This window comes from Telmatherina bonti (assembly GCF_933228915.1).
Source record: "Telmatherina bonti genome assembly, chromosome: 18".
NCBI lineage: Eukaryota > Metazoa > Chordata > Actinopteri > Atheriniformes > Telmatherinidae > Telmatherina > Telmatherina bonti.
In genome coordinates this window covers 21,459,391-21,478,227 of record NC_136616.1, presented here as the reverse complement: position 1 = coordinate 21,478,227, position 18,837 = coordinate 21,459,391, and the positions used below count along the sequence as shown (strand labels likewise).

The 18,837-nt window shown below is 37.9% G+C and overlaps 1 protein-coding gene across 1 annotated transcript; it reads right to left on the bottom strand.

Annotated features, from left to right (window-relative positions):
- Positions 1–780: 780 nt before the first annotated feature.
- LOC306768928 (phospholipid scramblase 2-like) lies at positions 781–12,710 on the bottom strand. The gene is made up of 8 exons (XM_079257407.1): positions 12,588–12,710; positions 11,879–11,943; positions 7,918–8,174; positions 6,932–6,974; positions 6,590–6,810; positions 3,582–3,743; positions 2,688–2,849; positions 781–2,578 (listed from the first exon to the last, which is right to left on the bottom strand). Exons 2-8 carry the CDS (start codon positions 11,889–11,891, stop codon positions 2,519–2,521), a joined length of 918 nt encoding a protein of 305 aa, XP_079113533.1. The 5' UTR covers positions 11,892–11,943; positions 12,588–12,710; the 3' UTR covers positions 781–2,518.
- Positions 12,711–18,837: the final 6,127 nt, after the last annotated feature.

The window sequence follows — 18,837 nt, the reverse complement described above, 5'->3', positions numbered from 1 at the left end:
TGAACAGTACTTGTACGTTTTGGAAGATTACATGTCTTTAGGAAAGGTAGTCACTATACGTGTCCTTCCCAAAAGCAATGTGGTCCTTAAATTTCTCAGACCTTTCTTTTTTTTATATATATATATATATATATATATATATATATATATATATATATATAGATGGACATTTTTACCTTTTTCCACATATTTTCATCCTTTATATCCTCCAAATGCTTACAGAAGTGTACAGTCATATTATTAAGCAGCTGGTAAATTGTTGGGTGATCTTGTGACAGTCAGCAACCAAAAGCACAGAAGTGTTCATTCCTGTATAGTAAGAAACATATGACTTTTATAAGAGGAACTTTTACATTCTGAAACATTTTGCAGAAGGAGGTGCCTTGAATAAATGTGTGGACATGTTTCTACATGTTGTGTGTGCATTTTTCGCATTCTTCCAGGAGATGGAGCATGAACACAGCAAGCGCCACAGCACTGGGACCAGGACGTTTTCTTGTCTTGCCAACTCTTAGGCACTTTACAAAAAGATTATTTTCAAGTCCTTGTTTTATGCAAGCATTTATAATTATGTTAGTACTGATGTACAATAAGTCCATCTTGTCTCTGGACTTTTTCCTCCAGAGATCAAGAGCCTGGATTTTCCTTTAAAAGTAAAGAAGTGAAACCAGATGTTCCATGTTTGGACAGATATGAGACCACTCCCCTGATTTTCCCTGCCTGGTCACCAACCAAACACAAAAAGATGACAACTTACAGCCTTTAGTATATGCTTTACTTCAGAGATACACTGTTTTTATTGTAGAAAATGAAAGTACAATCACAAGATGGTAGAAAACAGTGGGTAAAAAAACAGATGCAACCACTGACAGGTGATCATGTTACTCATACAACATACAACAAAGCACGTGCTGCAGATTAACAAAGTGAAATATAAACTAATTGCATTAAAGATTTTTTTTTTTTTTTAACATACTTTGGCTTTTCTTTCCTTGAGGTAATATTACTGGTCACTGCATATATCCAAAGGCAGTAGGATCCATTTAGTTTCCCACAGATGAATAACTAGATGAGAGCTCTAGTGGCAACCCCACCTCAGTGGAGAAACACCCATTTCATCTGGACAAAACGACAAAAAAAGCAAGAATATCTACAGAACAGCAGCCTCAAAGTTCACATTCAGGTCTCTGTGACTAAAGTTTCTCAGAACTAATCACTATGAGGGTTTTCCCTTCTTTGAGATTTAGCGTAACGCCGGTCTCAACTTCTGTTTTTTTATTTCCTTTCCCAACTGCACACTATACTGTTCAATACATCTATTTACCTTCAGCCTATGCGCGCACACCCTTTCACTTACTCTCAAGTGTTCAACACAGTGGTATTTGGAGAAAAGATTGGCAAGGTTGGGCAGTGATGTTGGCGTCCATGGCAACTACTTAACAACCAAAAGACCATTTGAGCATTTGATTTACTAAATTCAGGGCGGTTTTGTAAAGCAAGCTAGCTGCTAAAGACACTGGTGGTTTCAATTTAAGGCCTCTAATAGTTAAAAAAAAACAAAACAATAGGACGCTTTGGTGATTAACATCAGCACACTTCACCTTTTGGGTTAACCACCTGTCTATTCCTGCATGGACACACAAATTACTTATGAAGCTACAAAATGCAAGAGATTTTGCATAAAGCTTTTCAATTAATAAAAATAAAGTCTACAACCATTCTAAGGTTATCTTTTCAATGCATATTGGCAGATTAATACAACAGATGGGATAATCATGCTAAATGTGCTAATATTTAGTTAGTTACAATAACATTTTTCATATCCATATTAGTTTGTTGCTTACATGCTAAACATTCGTCAAGTAAATCATTTGCGAGTGTTACTGCTTGTGTGACTGGTATTAAACCACAAGCAAAAGAAGTGAGAAAAGAACTTCGTAATCTAAAATACCGGGAAGTAATGACAGTCTTTCAGGACTTATATAACGTCCACACTTTCGATATACTAACTGAAAGTGGCACCAGGTAGCTGCTATCATTACCAGAATAAATGCATACAGCTTTTACACCCACAACAGTGCTGCACTTATATCTACTGTGATTTTCTTTTTTATAAAGCATGAGCAGTATCATACAAATAACAGAAAACAGCATATCAGTGTTGATTAACACACAACAGGTATAATGTGAGTATTTAAAATAACATCCATAGTAAGGCAAAAGTTCTTTTTGGCAGGCATCTGGTTGGACACATCATTTACATGAAAGTAAAGTGAACGGAGTGTAGGGAACTCCAGCAACTTGGTAGCCAGTTGGTAGCCAAGTCGCTAAGCTTGGACAGATGTCCAAATGCATTTGACTTACACGAGACTTGGTCAGATCACACTGTTTTGTATGTATCCATAAATGGATCGTGGGACTGGCACCAAAGAACAAATCTAAAAAAAAAAAAAAAGTACATACAAACCAAACAGGAGAGGATCTTTCACGCCATTTCCTTCCTCCTTTTTTCCTTCAGTTACGAAAACACAGAGCTGCGCTGGTTGGCATCTCCGACCTTCTCGAAGAACATAAAATCCTGCAGAAACAGCAAGAAAGAGAGACAATCAGCACTCAGCGCCATTCTACACGATGGGGGGAAAAAAAAAAAAGAAAGAAAAAGCTGGTCTCTCGGATCAGGATCTTACAATGAGGAAGCAGGCACCCATTAGCACAGCTTTCATCTTCACATCCAGGTCCAGCGGAAACTGGATGCCAAAGTTGTCTGTGTCTGTGAAGACTTCTTTCAACAGGCCGCTCCACTGCTTGCTGATGCGACCGATGGGCGTGTCCCCATCTTTCCCCTTCAGCTGAACATCAAAAGCAGAAGTGTTGAGGTTTTTTGAGAACTTCTAAGTTTATTAGCTGTTGTTCTAATGCTAGATCAGAGGTTTCCAGCTCCGGGCCTTGAGGGCCACGATCCTGCAGGTTTTCCATGTAGCCTTGCTTCAAAGCACCTGACTCAAGTGTATCCTGTGTTGGAACAGGGATACATCAAAAAGCTGCGGGACAGCAGCCCTTGAGGATTGACTTTGGACACCCCTTTGCTAAATCTTTCCGCAAAAAGCGAGAAATTGCTGAATGATGAAGTGTTTGAGAAAGCTAAATAGAAATATTTACACTTTGACATTATGAGGCCAGCAGTTACGTTAAGGTTACAGACTGTAGACAAGGAGAAATTCCCAAAGGGACAAGGCAGAAAAATGAACTTTTCAGCAACATTGAACGTACTGATTAATAAGTTACATCTTTATAGCTGACCTGTAACTTCTTTCCTGTTTTAACTGTTCAACCAACACCATTGCCTGCTCACAACTAGGAAAAACACTTCTTAAAAACCCCAATTTTTTTTTTTTTTTACATTGTCATTCTTGTAAAGACTTAACAAGCAAGATTTAGTGTGATTAGGATGTTAGTAGGCACTTTGATTCTAACTTTCAGCATCTCTCTACTGGGTGTATTACTGACATTCCCACTGAAGAGTCTGCACTGCCCAATTATTCCTTTAAACCAATCAAAACGTTTCCAATTTCCCCATTTACCTCAAAGTTGACGTCTCCACAGCAGTTACAGGCAAAGCAGGGCCCCTCCAGTTTCAACAGGGTCTCCTTGTTTGCACCCAGGATGGAAAACTTTGGCAGGAAAGGGTGCCAGTCCTGTTTGATATACCCTATGGTGGTGCCTGGTGGTGCTTGGACCTCCATCTGTGGGTCATATGCTTAAAGTTAGACATGCATACCAATGCCAAATAAAATTAGAAGCCTTAATCCTGACAGCTAATAATAAAACATCATGAGGTCGCACAGTTCGTCACATAGGATGCCAATTGCAGCTCTGACTGCTCCATTGTGAGAGTGCAAAACAAAAGTAACACATCTCACATGAAGCTTGTCTGAGCAGCAAACAGAGAAGTGCAGTATGTGAGAGGGTTGGTTTGGGCTCAGTGCCAGTGGGAACGCAATGTGGGCAGGCTGCTAACGATGTAATTTAACTGGAAAAGAGAGTGAGAGGTCTCAGTGTAGGGATGGCAGAGAATCAGGGAGTCAAGGAGATAGATAGGATGGACAAAGAGCCATTCATGCTCTCAACAAACCCCTGCATGAGCTGCCTGGCGCAATGACACGGTACACAGCAGTAAGGCGACAGGAGGACAGACACAGACCTTCAGCGAGCTGTGAGGCTGCAGGTTTTTTTGTGCAAATGGAAGCTAAAAAGAATGCGAAACTTAACTAGCTGTGCAAACAACGTCATGTTTATCTGCTCAGGTTTTGAAACGGCAACACATCAGTCCTACAACCGATTTCAATCTTCTATCCCAAGTAAATTCTTGTTAAATTATAAATAAATTACTGATCCATTTTCAAAATGACAATTTTCAGACAGTATCACATGAGACAAAACAAAAATCTCACTCTCCTCCATGCAAGCAGCTGATTTTTATTTTTTTTTGCTAAGTACGCAATCTAATGTTTAGTTAAACAGGCCTTTACAAAGTTTAAATCTAAAGCTCAAAAAACAAGGAGCTGGAGTTTTAAGTTGATGTGAAATTGTTTCCTTTCTATAGAATATTTATTAGCTAGTACACCATACATTTTCCTATTCATAACCAATGAGGATGTCATTATTGGGAAGTGTTTTAGCTCCTCTTTTAATGAGGAAATGTTCACCATTCATGTTGAAGCTAATGGAAAGTATTAGTTTCAAGTGGAAACTATTGCTGCAGCGACCTTTCAAAGCCACCATCGCTCATTGTTGTTACCCCTATGAAAAACTGCAAGAGGCTGTCACGATAGAACACCAAAGTCCAGTCTTTCAGCCTGCTGACTGTGATCTTAAGAATCTGCCAAGAATCCCTGGACCTCACCATGTCAGACTATTTGCTACTGGAGTTAGTATATTTACAAGACGTATGCAGAAGCAACTACAGCAAACTACACTGTCTGGGATTTCCTTTTACACACACAGACTTATCTTCTAACTTATTACATTGTTTTAATGCCACCAGTAATATATGAGAAATGTTTTTTGTTTTTTTTATTTATAAATAAATTAGATCGTTATGGCGTACCTCTAAGTATATTAGTGATGTGATCTTATTCTGCCACTATCAGGTCAGTAAGAGCATCATTGCAAATACTCCTGCTGTTAAGTTATTGCTCTCAAGATTCCTTTGTAGGTTATATCTTGCTCCCCGTCTGGTTAATCTAAATCATCCATGCATTGCCTGTAACTTTTTTTTTTTCTTTTTTTTTTTTCAAAGCAGGGTCACAAGCAGTACTGGAGCTGATCCCAGCTGCTATCAGGTGATAGATAGCAGACACTCTGGACAGGTCACCAATCAATCACAAGGACATAAACTCACTCCAAGGAAGAATTTAAAAAATTAAATTAACCCAACATCCATGTTGTCAAAGTGTTGAGAGGAAGTCGTTGCAGTAAACCCACACATGTAGCGGAAAAACGTGAAATTTAAAACTAAATAAACACAACCCGTTGTTTTCAATAAGGATTGGCAGCAGGTTTTGCTTTTTTTTCTATCATATTTCATAACAGGCCTGAACAAAAGTCACCATCTGAATTAAAACAGAAGGATGAGAACCTCCCAGTGGAAAAGTACAGCAAAAAAAAAAAAAAAAAAAAAAACAACACACTTCAGTTGACAAATAGTTGTTCAACCTTAACCAGTGCAGTGGATGACTTATATCTCCTTAAACAACAACTCTGTAGTCATGGAAATGTGTTCTCGTTTCAGAAGGGTCAAGTTATTACTCTTTATCAAGCATATGAAGCAGTGAAAGAGATAGTTGAAACTGTTAAAATTGTGAAGAAATGCAGACAGAGAAAAGTCTTGAATGATCGTGATACTGGTGAAAATCACAGAAAATCAACAATAGAGCCAATGAACAGTGATGTGCTGAATTAAAACCACTTATTAAGGAAGCTTTTTAAAGAAAAAAAACAAACAGAGACCATACACTTGCAACTCTTCATCAATAGAAAAGCATTTTTTGGTCTCAGTCCAGATGTTATCTGTTCCCATGTGATGTGGACATCAGGATAAGAACATTGGCAAAAGTGCTACTGTGACAATACCCCACACCTCTCATAAAAACCCAAGCAGACCGTGTTGTGTGGAGTTGCTACAGTTCAGCAAGTGTAGCAGGTTCAGCTAAATGATGAAAATAAAAGTGCTAAATGTGTTGCGTCAATAAAAGTGGTGAGACCTGATCATTTCCAAACAACCACCATCCCAGAAAAATGAATGGTTGTAGTAAAGCTGTCATTTGTAAAGAATAATAATTTTTCCTCATTAATTATTAGCAAATAATACCGTTAAAAATAAACAAAAGTAATGATTCAGAATATGATGACACATTCTGAGCAAATACAAAGGTAATTTTCCTTATCTGCTATGAGCAAAGAGTGTTTTGTCCCTCAGTGAACACTTCAGCTGGAGTAATATTGATCTAAGTGAGGGAAATAGATACAATATGAGGCAAATAATTTCTCATGGAACTTCAAGTGAACTTTAACCATAAAAGACTCAGACCTCTTGTAGGCAGCAGGGACAACAGCAGGAGACGCAACGGAAAGGCCGGATGAGACGGATGACCTCTCTGTCCATGTTGTCCTTGATTTTCATGTCGAAGCTGCGCAGAGAGCCGCAGCAGTTCCTGGTGCAGCAGTCATTCTTCTCTTTGGCCTTGTAGATTTTTTGGCCTAGACTGTTTTTTATCTCATACTGGTTGTTTGTTTCAAAACCAATGAAGGCTGGGTGGGGTTGCAAAGAGAGAAGCGGAAAAGTTGACTGACAAGGACAGACAATGAATTCTCTGTGCATGTGTCAGATTGCCGTGATGCAACAACTCAGTGAACAAATCACATGCTTTACCTTCAAGGAGTTCAACTTTTTGATGGATCAGGATCTGGTCGATCTAAAAATACCACAAAAGAAGAAGTGATTAGCTTTCCCATAGTGATCATTAACACTGAAAATCACATTCATTCTGTTTATTTGACGGTTTTCCTTTAAAGAAGTGAAAAAGCAGCAAGCACATCTGGAAAAAAAAGAAGTTTACAATGCAAAGTAGCACGTATCATAGATTTCCATAAAACCACAGACTTTCGTTTCGGCGATATTTGACTCGACTGTCAAAACAAATTACCTTCTCTATCTTGTGTATATATTTTTGTTTTGATTCGCTGAAAGAGCCCAAGAGGCAGAATAAACCTGAATATTATAAGTTTGTTCTGCAGTGATTGCACTAACAAATCATCTAAATACAATCCAAGATGTGAACTTTTCAAGCTCAAATGTCTGACAGGACCAAAGTTTTATCTTGATCTAAATTCATTTTAAATGAAAGGAAGGTGTAGTAGTCAGACATTAATCATTATAAACTAAAGCCAGATTACTTGTGAAGCAATACTGAAGTCAATCCCAGTTGAATTTAGTACAATAAACTGAAAAATAACAAGTGCATTAATGGTTAAAATCCCAAACAGAAGAACATTATGTTACTTAAATCATTGTGTATGTTTACAAAATTATTTAATTTCTTCGGGAACATATGACAGATGGGGGTAATTCAGTGTGAAAAAGCATGGCTGTAATCTGGTGGATGTTCATATAAAAATAGCAATTTAGGGTTTTATATGACAGCCGGAAGGAAAGAGTCACTGACATCAAGTTCAGCACTAAGAAATGCATTTGTCTAATGAAGAAATGAAGCATGACTGATCTATTTGAGGTCATTTTGTTTTCACACAGGCCAATTTCCTGCTAATCTTTAGGAAATTAAGGACGCAGCGCTACTGTATGCTTCTGCAGATCCAATAATCCTCTTTCACTGACTTTCCCTCATTTGTCTTACCTACCTGTGTGAGATACTCAAGCCCCGGTGGCACTCCGACAGGAAGAGCAGGTGAACCCCCGACAGGGGCTGGGGAGATCCCACCTGGTGGGCCACCATATTCAGGCCCGTGGCCTGGACTGGGACCTACTGGGCCAGGCTGATACATGACAGTAGGTGGACCCTGATTGTAACCCAAGTTGAAGCCTGGTGGAGGGGCTTGATTAGGGTCATCATAGGGAGCCCCAGGCTGAGACATGGGGTAGGGCCCCTGGTTGTAACCTGGAAATAGAGAAAATGTTTGTTCTTCTTAAGAAGATTTATATTTTCCATTTAACTAGATTTCATATTTTTAAAGTTGAAGGACTTTTCTAAAAAAAAATATATATATATAAATAAATAAAAATAAAAAAAATATATGTAAACGAAAATAAACCGTTTCTTAAAGCCTGGTGGTTTTCTGAAAAACATTTTCGGTTGTTCCACTATTGCTGGGTTAAAAATTTGTAACACTCCCAGATCTGTCATCACATGTGCAATGTTGAAAATCACATACAATTAATAATCAAAGTCGAAAGAATAAAGATTAACTTGGACCATAAAAAAAACAGAATGAAACCAATCATAGCATCTAATCCCTGAAGCTGAATACAGCCCTGTTTTATTCACGCCACATTTCTGAATATTTTGACACAAATCCTTCAATAACTTTTGAATAAAGCTCCATAAAGACAAAAGCAAAATAAACCAAACAATCTCCTTGAAAGGGGTAAAACTAAAGGCAAGCAACGTGAAGGATGCAGCAGCGTCCTGGGTTACTATCTAATGATAACTGGCACAGCCTGGGCTTCTTCTTGTCCTCCAATAATACAGTAAGATAATTCAGACACACATTAAGTTCATCGCAGCACAGCATATTCAAAGATGGCTGAAGGAGTGATCTTTGTATGTGTCGATGAGGGTTGGTCGAGTCCAAGGGTGTGTTTGTGTTTAGCGTAGATCATGTTGCTTTTCCCTACAGAACCAATTATTACCCGAGTTAGGTCTGAGGGGAAGTATTTGCAGAGCAGCCAGTAAACAGATGTTACTGGAAAAATTGCACTTAACCATACAGTAACTTTGACTTTCCCTCTTTTTTTCTTTTCCTTCTTTTAAAAAAGGTTTCCACTAGCTGAACACTCTCTGGATCCACCAAACTCCTGCAGGATAGGTTTTCTCACTCCCAGCTTCTAGCAGTTGTACTGTTTTCAATTCAGATGTGATTCAGATCTAGCAGCAGACAGATGGACCAGTCATACTGTCTTATTGGAAACAAGTCTATCTAAACAGGAAAAACAGACATGTATATTTTATTCTGAAGTTTCTCAGCCACACATTAGCTCATCTTTTAAAGAAGGGAAACATATGTGAGCCAAAGATGACATCATCTTTAAGATGCTCCGAAATGTCTTTCTGCATTGTTAGAAGACCATTACATGGTTTTAAAGTCGAGGGGGGAAAAAAAGTGTATAGTTCAATTGTGCATTTCTGCTAAACCTGTCATAACTCCCTGATTGAAAGACTCAGGTTGACCTCCAACCTTTATAAGGCTTCACAGTCTAAAGCACCAAGCTGGTGTGGTTGATCGGCTCACTGATAAAAAAAATGAAGTGCCGACATCTGCCTGTTTTGTGTCTAAAGTGTAGCAATTAACCAACACTTCTATAGCTAGGAGTCAAAATAATAAATTCTTTCATTACTTAGCTAGCTTAAACCACCATAATGGAGTTAACAGATGCAACTGAGATGAAGATTAAGGATTTGTAGTATGAATAAAAAAAAAACAGGTAGGCGTCAAACACTAGGGACAAAACTAAAGTCGGTTATGTGATTGGGGGTTGAATTACTCCTGCATAGAAACGTTCAGCTGGCCATTGACACTCCTGTGCATGCTGAACAGTTTCCACACAGAAATAACATAAAATGCAGATAAACAACGGAAGAAGATGGTCGTAAAAAGGCGCGCCTTGTTGTAAAATCGGTGAACATTTTACAAAAAAAAAATTTTTTAAATACCACACACCTGTGAAGTGACACTGCTAACATGGTAGGCACCACTTTGCCACTTACTAAACTGTTGTTTAGATCCGAGATGCTGAACACTGTCATATAATCACCATCCAACATTGTCAGGTTAGACATTTTAAATCATACATGGACAGCGATCCAATGAAATGTTCAGGTCGAGTCAGCACTGCATGGACACATACAGATTATCATCTATGGAGGAGGATACCTGGTTCTGGTGAGAGATTTTGCCTTTCTACCTTTGCAGATATTTACCACACATGACCAAGAGGGAGGATAAACCTCAAAAACATGGCCTCCTGATGCACAGCAGAGGAGTGACAGAATGTTTTTAACTGGAAGCATAACAACCTGACATGGGGTTAAATGGTTAAGACAAGATGAAAATAAAATAAAGGAAAATCCATCTTGAGGCACAGTATATTCATTCTGGCAAGTCTAACTAAAGTATTTGCTGCAGTGCCAGCAAACATGGGAGCAGTTTCCTTCCTGAGGCATTCCTGCACCATTTTCTGAATTTTAATTTTCATCTTTATAATCTTTTGTCAAAGTTAAATCATGTCAGGTAGCCTCGGATTTCAAAATAATCACACTGACATTTAAAACTGGATATTAAACATTTAAAGGCTTTATGATTATAATTCTCTAAATCCAAGTTCTAAAGTTTCTGGTTCCTCATGCTTGTTTGATTCACCAACTATGAACTGAATGATGAAAATGCAGTTTTAACACTTTATCTTTCTGATTACGTTTTGCTTCAAGTCAACAATCACACATAACTGTTTAATGTTTAACTATTTGAAGGACAGGAGGCTTTTTTTTTTTCTTTTTTTAATCACATGGCACACCTGCTGAGCTGGCATGCGACGATAAAGATGCCTCGGTCACTTAGCAACTTCCTAACCACAGGAAACCTTTTAGCGAGAGTTTAGGGTTAGAAAAAGCATGGTTTGTCTCACTTGTGCAGCTTGCATCCGTGTGAGTGGGTTTGACAGTTTTCTGTCACTTTCCGGTCCAACATCCTCTGCATGTGTCACATTTAAAAGTAATGAACGCTGAAGTACTTTCAAGGAAAATAGGTAGTTTTTTTTGGTGGATATGCAAATATAATCCCTCTGCTTTTTTTTAAAAAAAAAAAAAAAAAAAAAAAAAAAACACGATACCAACTATCCTCGTCGCTGTTAATTTGGATCACAACAACACAAATAATATCTACCCAAACTGGTTCCTGTTGGCTTAGACTTACAATGAATCAGTCAACCAAAAGCTTGAGAGCTAATAGGCGTATCAATCAGTCAGTCTCATGAAAGAAAACAAAACGGTCCTTCCTGCGAATTTCAAACAAAAGCTTTGAGTGAGAAAAGGAGAAGTGGGTGCCGCTATGTGTCAAGTTTGGGGGTGGCTGTTGCTCCACCTCTTTTTACATTCCTTTCTTCATTTTGCAGGAAACAAAAGAAAACGGACAAAGAAAATAAAATAAATGTAGTTGGCACATTGGCTGCAAAACTGGTTTCAGCGGTGAAGAACACACAACAAGAACACACATCTGGGTTTTTCAGCTACTAAACCTGCATTTTCCAACCAACAGGCGGCAAACTGTCAGACAAAAGCCAGCTACGTCATCAAGGTAGCATTTTAGGGAACATTTTTCAAATTCCCCAATGTTGAGAGGATAAGGTTTCTCAAGGCCATAAGAGGAATCTAGGCGTTACAAGGTGCTTTATTCATTACTTCAGTGGAAATGATGTATTGAGCAAGAGAAGTGGAAACTAATCATTTCACAACTTCAAAACATCATAAATGAAGATAAAAACAATCATGTGGTGTTAGAGTCATCCATTGTAAACGGGGTGGTTAAGATTTCTTCTCAAGTCCAACATGTTTATAGAGCTTTCCAAGTTTCAGTTGCTTCTACTTACCAGGAGCCGACATGGTGAGAAGGTGGTTTCCTAAAGACTTCCTAAAGGCTCCCCTCTGGTTCTCTCTGGGAAAATGAAGGGTTTAAAAAAAAAAAAAAATAAGGAAAAGGGGGGAGGAGTTATGGTACAAACCCAAATCATGAATGTACAGAAGCTCTTCAAACATAAGAGCTTTTATCTGTTATACAATCAGGCTTTGCATTTCAAACTGCGGTATAGTTATTGTCCCTCACATACGTGTTTATGACCACATTTATCTTTACAACCACCTTTATGTAGCACAGGAGTCCAATTTTCACAATCATAATAAAGTGGTGTGATGGAAGGAAAGTAATTGAAGTCAGAACATGTCTCTTCTGTTATAGATACAGCCTGAAATATATGGCTTGAAGGGAAAAGTGGGTGTGGCATGTTGGCCCATTAGTTTTTCCACTGGGTCCCACTCAGGCTTATCTCCGGCTGCTCTATGGTCACATCTGGCTTTCATTAAAACGAAAAAATTCTATAAAGATTATTTTTTAAGTTCAGGCCTGACTGAAATGAACAAAGGTGTCACGTCCTAGAATAAAATCTTTCACCTGTCGCCGATTAAACTCTGTCTTTCTATCTCATACACAAAATGAACTCCAACAAAAGCCTTAAAAAACTTCAAATTCTTGTTGTAACCGTAAAAAAATCGACCATTTTAAACATGATGGAGACATCTCACCTTTCTGACGGCTGACCGAAGAGCAGAGGCAGGATTTAAAACCACAAAAGTGGACAAAACCCGGTCCCTAGAGCCAAACACAAGTTTTTCTGTCCTTTTCTTAACCTGTTTATCTTAGCTGTGGCGTTACCGTCACTCCCTCCTCCTCCTTTTTTTTTTTTTTTTTTTTTCATTTTCTCCTCCCCTTTCCTGTCTCAAACAACATTTATTAATGCTTCTGCGCGGCCATATAACGCAGTTTCAGGCGGCCGGAAAGTACTATAAATGATGGTGAAATGCTTTATTTAGTCCGCTTCATTCACGCCGGCCCTCACGGCCACACATATATGCGGGTTTGCAGCAGGAAAATGGAAATATGTTTTTGATTTTAAAAAATTTGCATGCAGGCAGCGGCAGAAGGAGGAGTTTAAACTGTCACGTAGCGCCAGCAGCAGCCACAAGATGGCGCTAAAGCCTCAGAAATAACATTATGTAGTCAGATCAGTTATTCAGATAATTAAACGGAATAAAGTCCGAAGAGTTACTATAGTAGCCCCCATGTATGGATGCAAAGGTGTTGGCTGAGTTTGAGCTCTTGTGGTCTTTACTGAATCTTATACTTTTTCTCTTTATTTCCCACCATTCTTTTGAGAAATATCAATTAATAGCCAAAGAAAAAATAAAATACCCTTAAAAAAATCTTAAAAGGGAAAGAAGGGAAGAGGGGAAATTCGTGGTTTAGTGGTTAAATGGATAGACTTAGAACTTGGGGACTCAAGTTCCCAGACTGGTCATGCAGGTGAACAACCATTGGTCCTTAACCCCTCAAATGGCTGCCCACAAGTCCCAGTGTAACCAAGTATGGTTAAAAAAAAAAAACAAAAAAAAAAGAGGCTTAATTTCATGTCGGGATCAATAATATTTGCAGCAGGAGTATTTATTGATCTCGAAAAAGCTTCTGACTCTATTGATCATGATATTTTGATGAATAAATTGGAGTGGTATGGGATAAGAGGGGTTGTGCTTCAAGGGATATAGACCTACTGTATTTAATGAACAAGCAACAATATGTGATGATTGGTGAATACAAGTCAGATTGTTTGGATATTGTTTGTGGAGTCCCCCAGGGGTCAGTGTTGGGGCCAAAACTCTTTATTCTCTACATAAATGATATTTGGAAAGTCTCTGATACTTTGAAGCCTATCCCATTTGCCGATGATATTAGTATTCTCTGTACTGGAGAAGACCTGCAGCAGGTTCTGGGACAAATCACACACAGGTAATGAAGAAAGTGAAAAGATGGTTTGATAGAAATAAGTTATCAGTAAATTGAAATAAAACAAAAATTATGTTATTGGAAACTGTAGTACAAATAGTGGGATACAATTAAAAATAGAGGATGAAACAATTGAAAGGGTTGATGATTACAAATTTCTTGGTGTGATTATAAACCACAGAATGGGCTGGAAGTCACATATTGTGTTTGTTCAGATAAGAAATATTGCAGTGTTAACTAAATCTAAACTTTTTTTTGGATAAAAAAATAATCACTTTATATTCTGTACTGTTTACTAATTGTGCCATATTTGAATTATTGTGTTGAGCTTTGGGGAAACATTTAAAAGAGTTCTCTACAACTATTACACATACAACAGAAAAAAGCAATAAGGGTTGTCTGCAAAGTTGGATATTGGGAACATACAAATTCATTATTTTGGAAGTTAAAAATATTAAAATTCTGTGATTTGGTGGAGTTACAAACAGTAATAATAGTGTATAAAGCTAGAAACAAAATTTCTACCTGATCACATGTAAAAAATGTTTTTTAATTGGGAAGGGGGATATAATCTGAGGGGGAAATTAAATCTGAAGATTTTAAATGTAAGAACAACTATGAAAAGCATCTGCCTTACAGGACATGACATAAAATTATGGAGTAATCAGGGAGAACTCGAATAAATCAAATCAAATCAAATCAAATCAAACTTTATTTCTTGAGCACTTTTCATGCCTCAGGCAACACAAAGTGCTTTACACGATAAAATGAAGTCATAAGGATTAAAACAAACAGTGGATAAAAAGGCATTTAAAAATAATCGACTCAAGCTCTTTCCACACACTCACACACACACACAAGGACAAAGAGCAAAGAACCCCCCCCACACCCACCCACACACACCCACCCACATTCCCCGAAAAACATCATTCCCTGAATACTGTCTCTTTAACTAAATTCTGGTTAATAAAACAACTAAAAACATTCAGTAAGTGATAAAAATTCTGACTTGATGCTGATGTGAGGAAACAATACCTCGGGATCCATCCACACCAGGAGCCAGTCCCCTGCATGCTCATGGGGGCCGCTGCCACAGCAACCGCACAACTCCCAGGCAGCAACGGTCCAAACATTTTACACCTTAAGAAAAATTCTAAGAGATTTTATTTAGAAAGTATAAATTAAAAGAACAATTGTAAACCAATAGGATAAACAAGTACATAAAGCTATACTTATCAACATGAATATATGTGATATGTATATGTATGTATGCATTAATATATATATATATATATATATATATATATATACCCCACAAAGCAAAATTATGATTATTTTTCGTATTTCATACAATTGACTGGTGTTGTATTATTACATATTGTTGGAAACCTTTAAAACATGGTATAACTTATAGCTCTTTGGAACAAGCAACACAGCTGAACATGTTCCATGATCCCCTTTTTTCTCCTGTTGGTATTTAATCTTTCTGTTTTATGGTGGTCCCACAATCATAAAGCAAAAACAACACATTACATATTTTTGCACTTTATTCTTTTTCCTCTGTTAGGGCCCTCAGTAGCGTAAAACATCCATGCACAACCACAACAGTCTGGCTCTTCCTCCTCATGCTGGTCCCCAAACTGGTCTTACTAAGCAATAAAAGAAAAAGAAAAAAATAACTATTTGTTCTCGAGGGGCTATTTGTGCCACAGAGACTAGTTATCAGTTTCACAGTGGAAGGAAAATAATGACAAAAGGAACATGTGAAATAGCAGAAAACACAAGTAGCTGTGCAAATGGGACATCAGCATAGTACAGTTAGATCAAGCAAGAAATTTTGAATTAAAAAAAAAAAAATTGTAAGAACAAGTAAAATAAGCATAAAATAAAATAAGTAAAATAAGTTTAAGGCAAATAAGATACAGGAAAATTTTGGCACATTTGGCCAAAATAATGACTTAGGCTATGTAGTTTTTCTAGACTTGATTCTAAAAGGGATGTAACATGCTGAATTCAAGGTGAGGCCAAAAACTTTACCTAACTGTAAAACTTTCTATTCTATTCTATTCTATTCTATTCTATTCTATTCTATTCTATTCTATTCTATTCTATAGTCATATAGCAGACTTATGTATATCGTGTATGCAAATTATCAGCAAAATTTCCTAAAAGGCTATTTACTGGCCAGCAGAATCCACATAAGCATTGCGTTGCGAGACAACTGCAATGATGTATCTAGTCAAGGGACAGGTTGTTTCCTCTACCTAATTTTGGATTTGTTGAAGTGAAACTGTTTTTTCTGGTATGCAAAATGTTAATTATGTGTGAAGCACTAAATGTACTGCAATAAAAGCAGAGAAGAAGCACTGATGACGGCTGTGTTTGCTTGAGAAGTATCACAAACTAAGTAATTTAATGGTTTTAGTAATTGTTTATAATCTGCCCACCATCCTATTATATTGTTTATTTTATGTGCTCCAAATTGTTGCTTTGTCCACCCGTTATTTGAACACCACAAACATGAATTACTGGCATAACATTTCAATAGAGATTTCATCTTGCTTCTTTTGTTTTTCCTGCTAATTTCTTCTGAGGATTGCTCACGTTTGCGGACTGGGCTGTCTGCGAGACTATATTTAGCACCTGCTGCAATGCCTGATACTTATAGGGTACAAGACCAGGGCGGAGTATGAGGAAAAATTATTCAGCACACACACAAACACACACCCAGCGGCAAGGACAGAGAAACAAACAGGGCTCGTTTAACATAACTCATGTCCATCTGTCTGGACAGACAGAGAAGGTACATGTTCTGCATACTTACTCACGATTAATGTACTTATGGTATCCTTTTTCAAATGTTTAAATGTACATTTATCAATTCAATCATTAATCACTTTATCAGTAAAGCCTTAGAACATGCGGTAAAAAAGAAGCAAAGCAATCATCTGGTCCTCATCATGTTTAGGTGAAAACAATGTCGGATTAAACAACAAATATCATACTGTGCTTTTATTTTTTTAACAAGAACTCAACCAAAATGCAGAAGCCTTCTTTTCAACATGAGGTCATTTCATTTTGGCTTGCAGTCATTTATTTATCCCTCTGTAGCTGAGGTCCGGCCTCAGTCACTGCAACAGCGTGCACATTACTGTCTTTTTCAGAATTTCTGTACATTGCATGCACCATTATTAGGCAAGTTTTTTCTTTGAGGATTAATGTTTGTATTGTACGACTACAATGCTCTTGGTCAATCCAAAATGTGAACAAACCCTCAAGCCTGAACATTAAGTTAGAAAAAGTGAAGTTTTGGCTTTCTTAAGAGAATATCTATATGTACACCACAATTGGGCAACCATGAGTGTGCAAAATTATTATGCAACTGAATGAAAAAGAAAGATTTTTTTTTATCTCACTCTTTATTTTCACCCGTTAAAGTGAGAACAATAAAGAAACTCAATTTACAAAGTAAACAATACTGAAATTCAAGGGAAAAAAAACCTTCAGTGACCAATATAGCCGCCCTTCTTTTTGATAACAGTCACAAGCCTAGCCATTCACAAACTCCGTCAGTTTCTTGATCTGGTCAGAATCAACTTTGTGTGCAGCTGCAACCACAGCCTCCTAGACACTGTTCAGAGAGGTGTACCATTTACCTTCACTGTAAATTTCCTGCTTAAGAAGGGCCCAAAGGTTCTCAATGGGGTTCAAGTCAGGTGAAGAAGGAGGTTGTGTCATCAGCTTTTCATCTTTTAGGCCTTCACTGGCCAGCCACGCAGTGGAGTACTTTGATGCATGTAACAGAGCATTGTCTTGCATAAAAATAAAAGTCTTCTTGAAAGAAGCAGACTTTTTCTTCTTCCACTGCTTGAAGAAAGTGTCTTCTAAAAACTGGCAGTAGGTCTGTGAGTTGATTTTCAGCCCGAAAAGGTCCAACTAGTTCATCTTTAACAATACCTGCCCATACCAGTACCCCACCTCCACCTTATTGGCGTCTGAGTCGAAGAGGAGCTTTGTGTCCATTACTGATCCAACCATGGGCCCATCCATCTGGTCTATCAAGAGGCCCCTTCATCTCATCAGTCCACAAAACCTTTGAAAAATTTGTCTTTAAATAGTTCCTGGCCCATTCTTGCCGTTTTAACTTATGAGTCTTGTTCAGAGGTGGTCAGGTTTCAGCCTTTCTTTCCTTCATTATGTCTCTGAGAACTGAACACCTCTTACTTCTTGACACTCCTGGTAGGTTGCAGCTGTGAAATATGGCAGCACTGGTGGATAATGGGTTCCTGGTAGCTTCTTTGGCATCTTTGGCGGTTAATTTGTGTCTTTTTTTTCTCTACACGTTTCTTGCAGCCCTGTTGACTGTTTTGCAACAAAACGTTTGATGACTCTGTGATCCCTGTATCTTAGATATTTCAAGAGTGCTGCATCCTTCTGAAAGACTTTTCAGAGTCCGTTAAATCTCTTTTTCGGCCCATTTTTCCTGAGGAGAAGAATCTGCCTAATAATTATGCACACCTTTAGTAAGTAAGTAAGTAAGTAAAGTTTATTTATAAAGCGCTTTTCACAGATAAAAATCACAAAGTGCTGTACATAAAAATGGGTACAATAACACAATCAGCAACAATCAGCAAAAATTAAAATCATCCAAGAATCAACAAAAAGCTCTTCTAAACAGTAGAGTCTTTAGCTGCATTTTAAAAGAGTCCACAGAGTCAAGCACACGAAGGGACAGAGGCAGCTCATTCCAGAGTCTGGGAGCAACAGACTGGAAAGACAGGTCACCACGAGTTTTAAAACGAGTTTTTGGAACCTTCAGGAGGTTCTGGCCAGAAGACCGAAGAGAGCGTCCAGAAGAGTATGGACATAGTAAGTCGGTGATATACTGAGGGGCCTGACCATGTAACGCCTGAAAGGTCAATACTAAAATTTTAAAATCTATGCGAAATTTAACAGGAAGCCAATGAAGACGTGTCAAAACAGGGGTGATGTGGG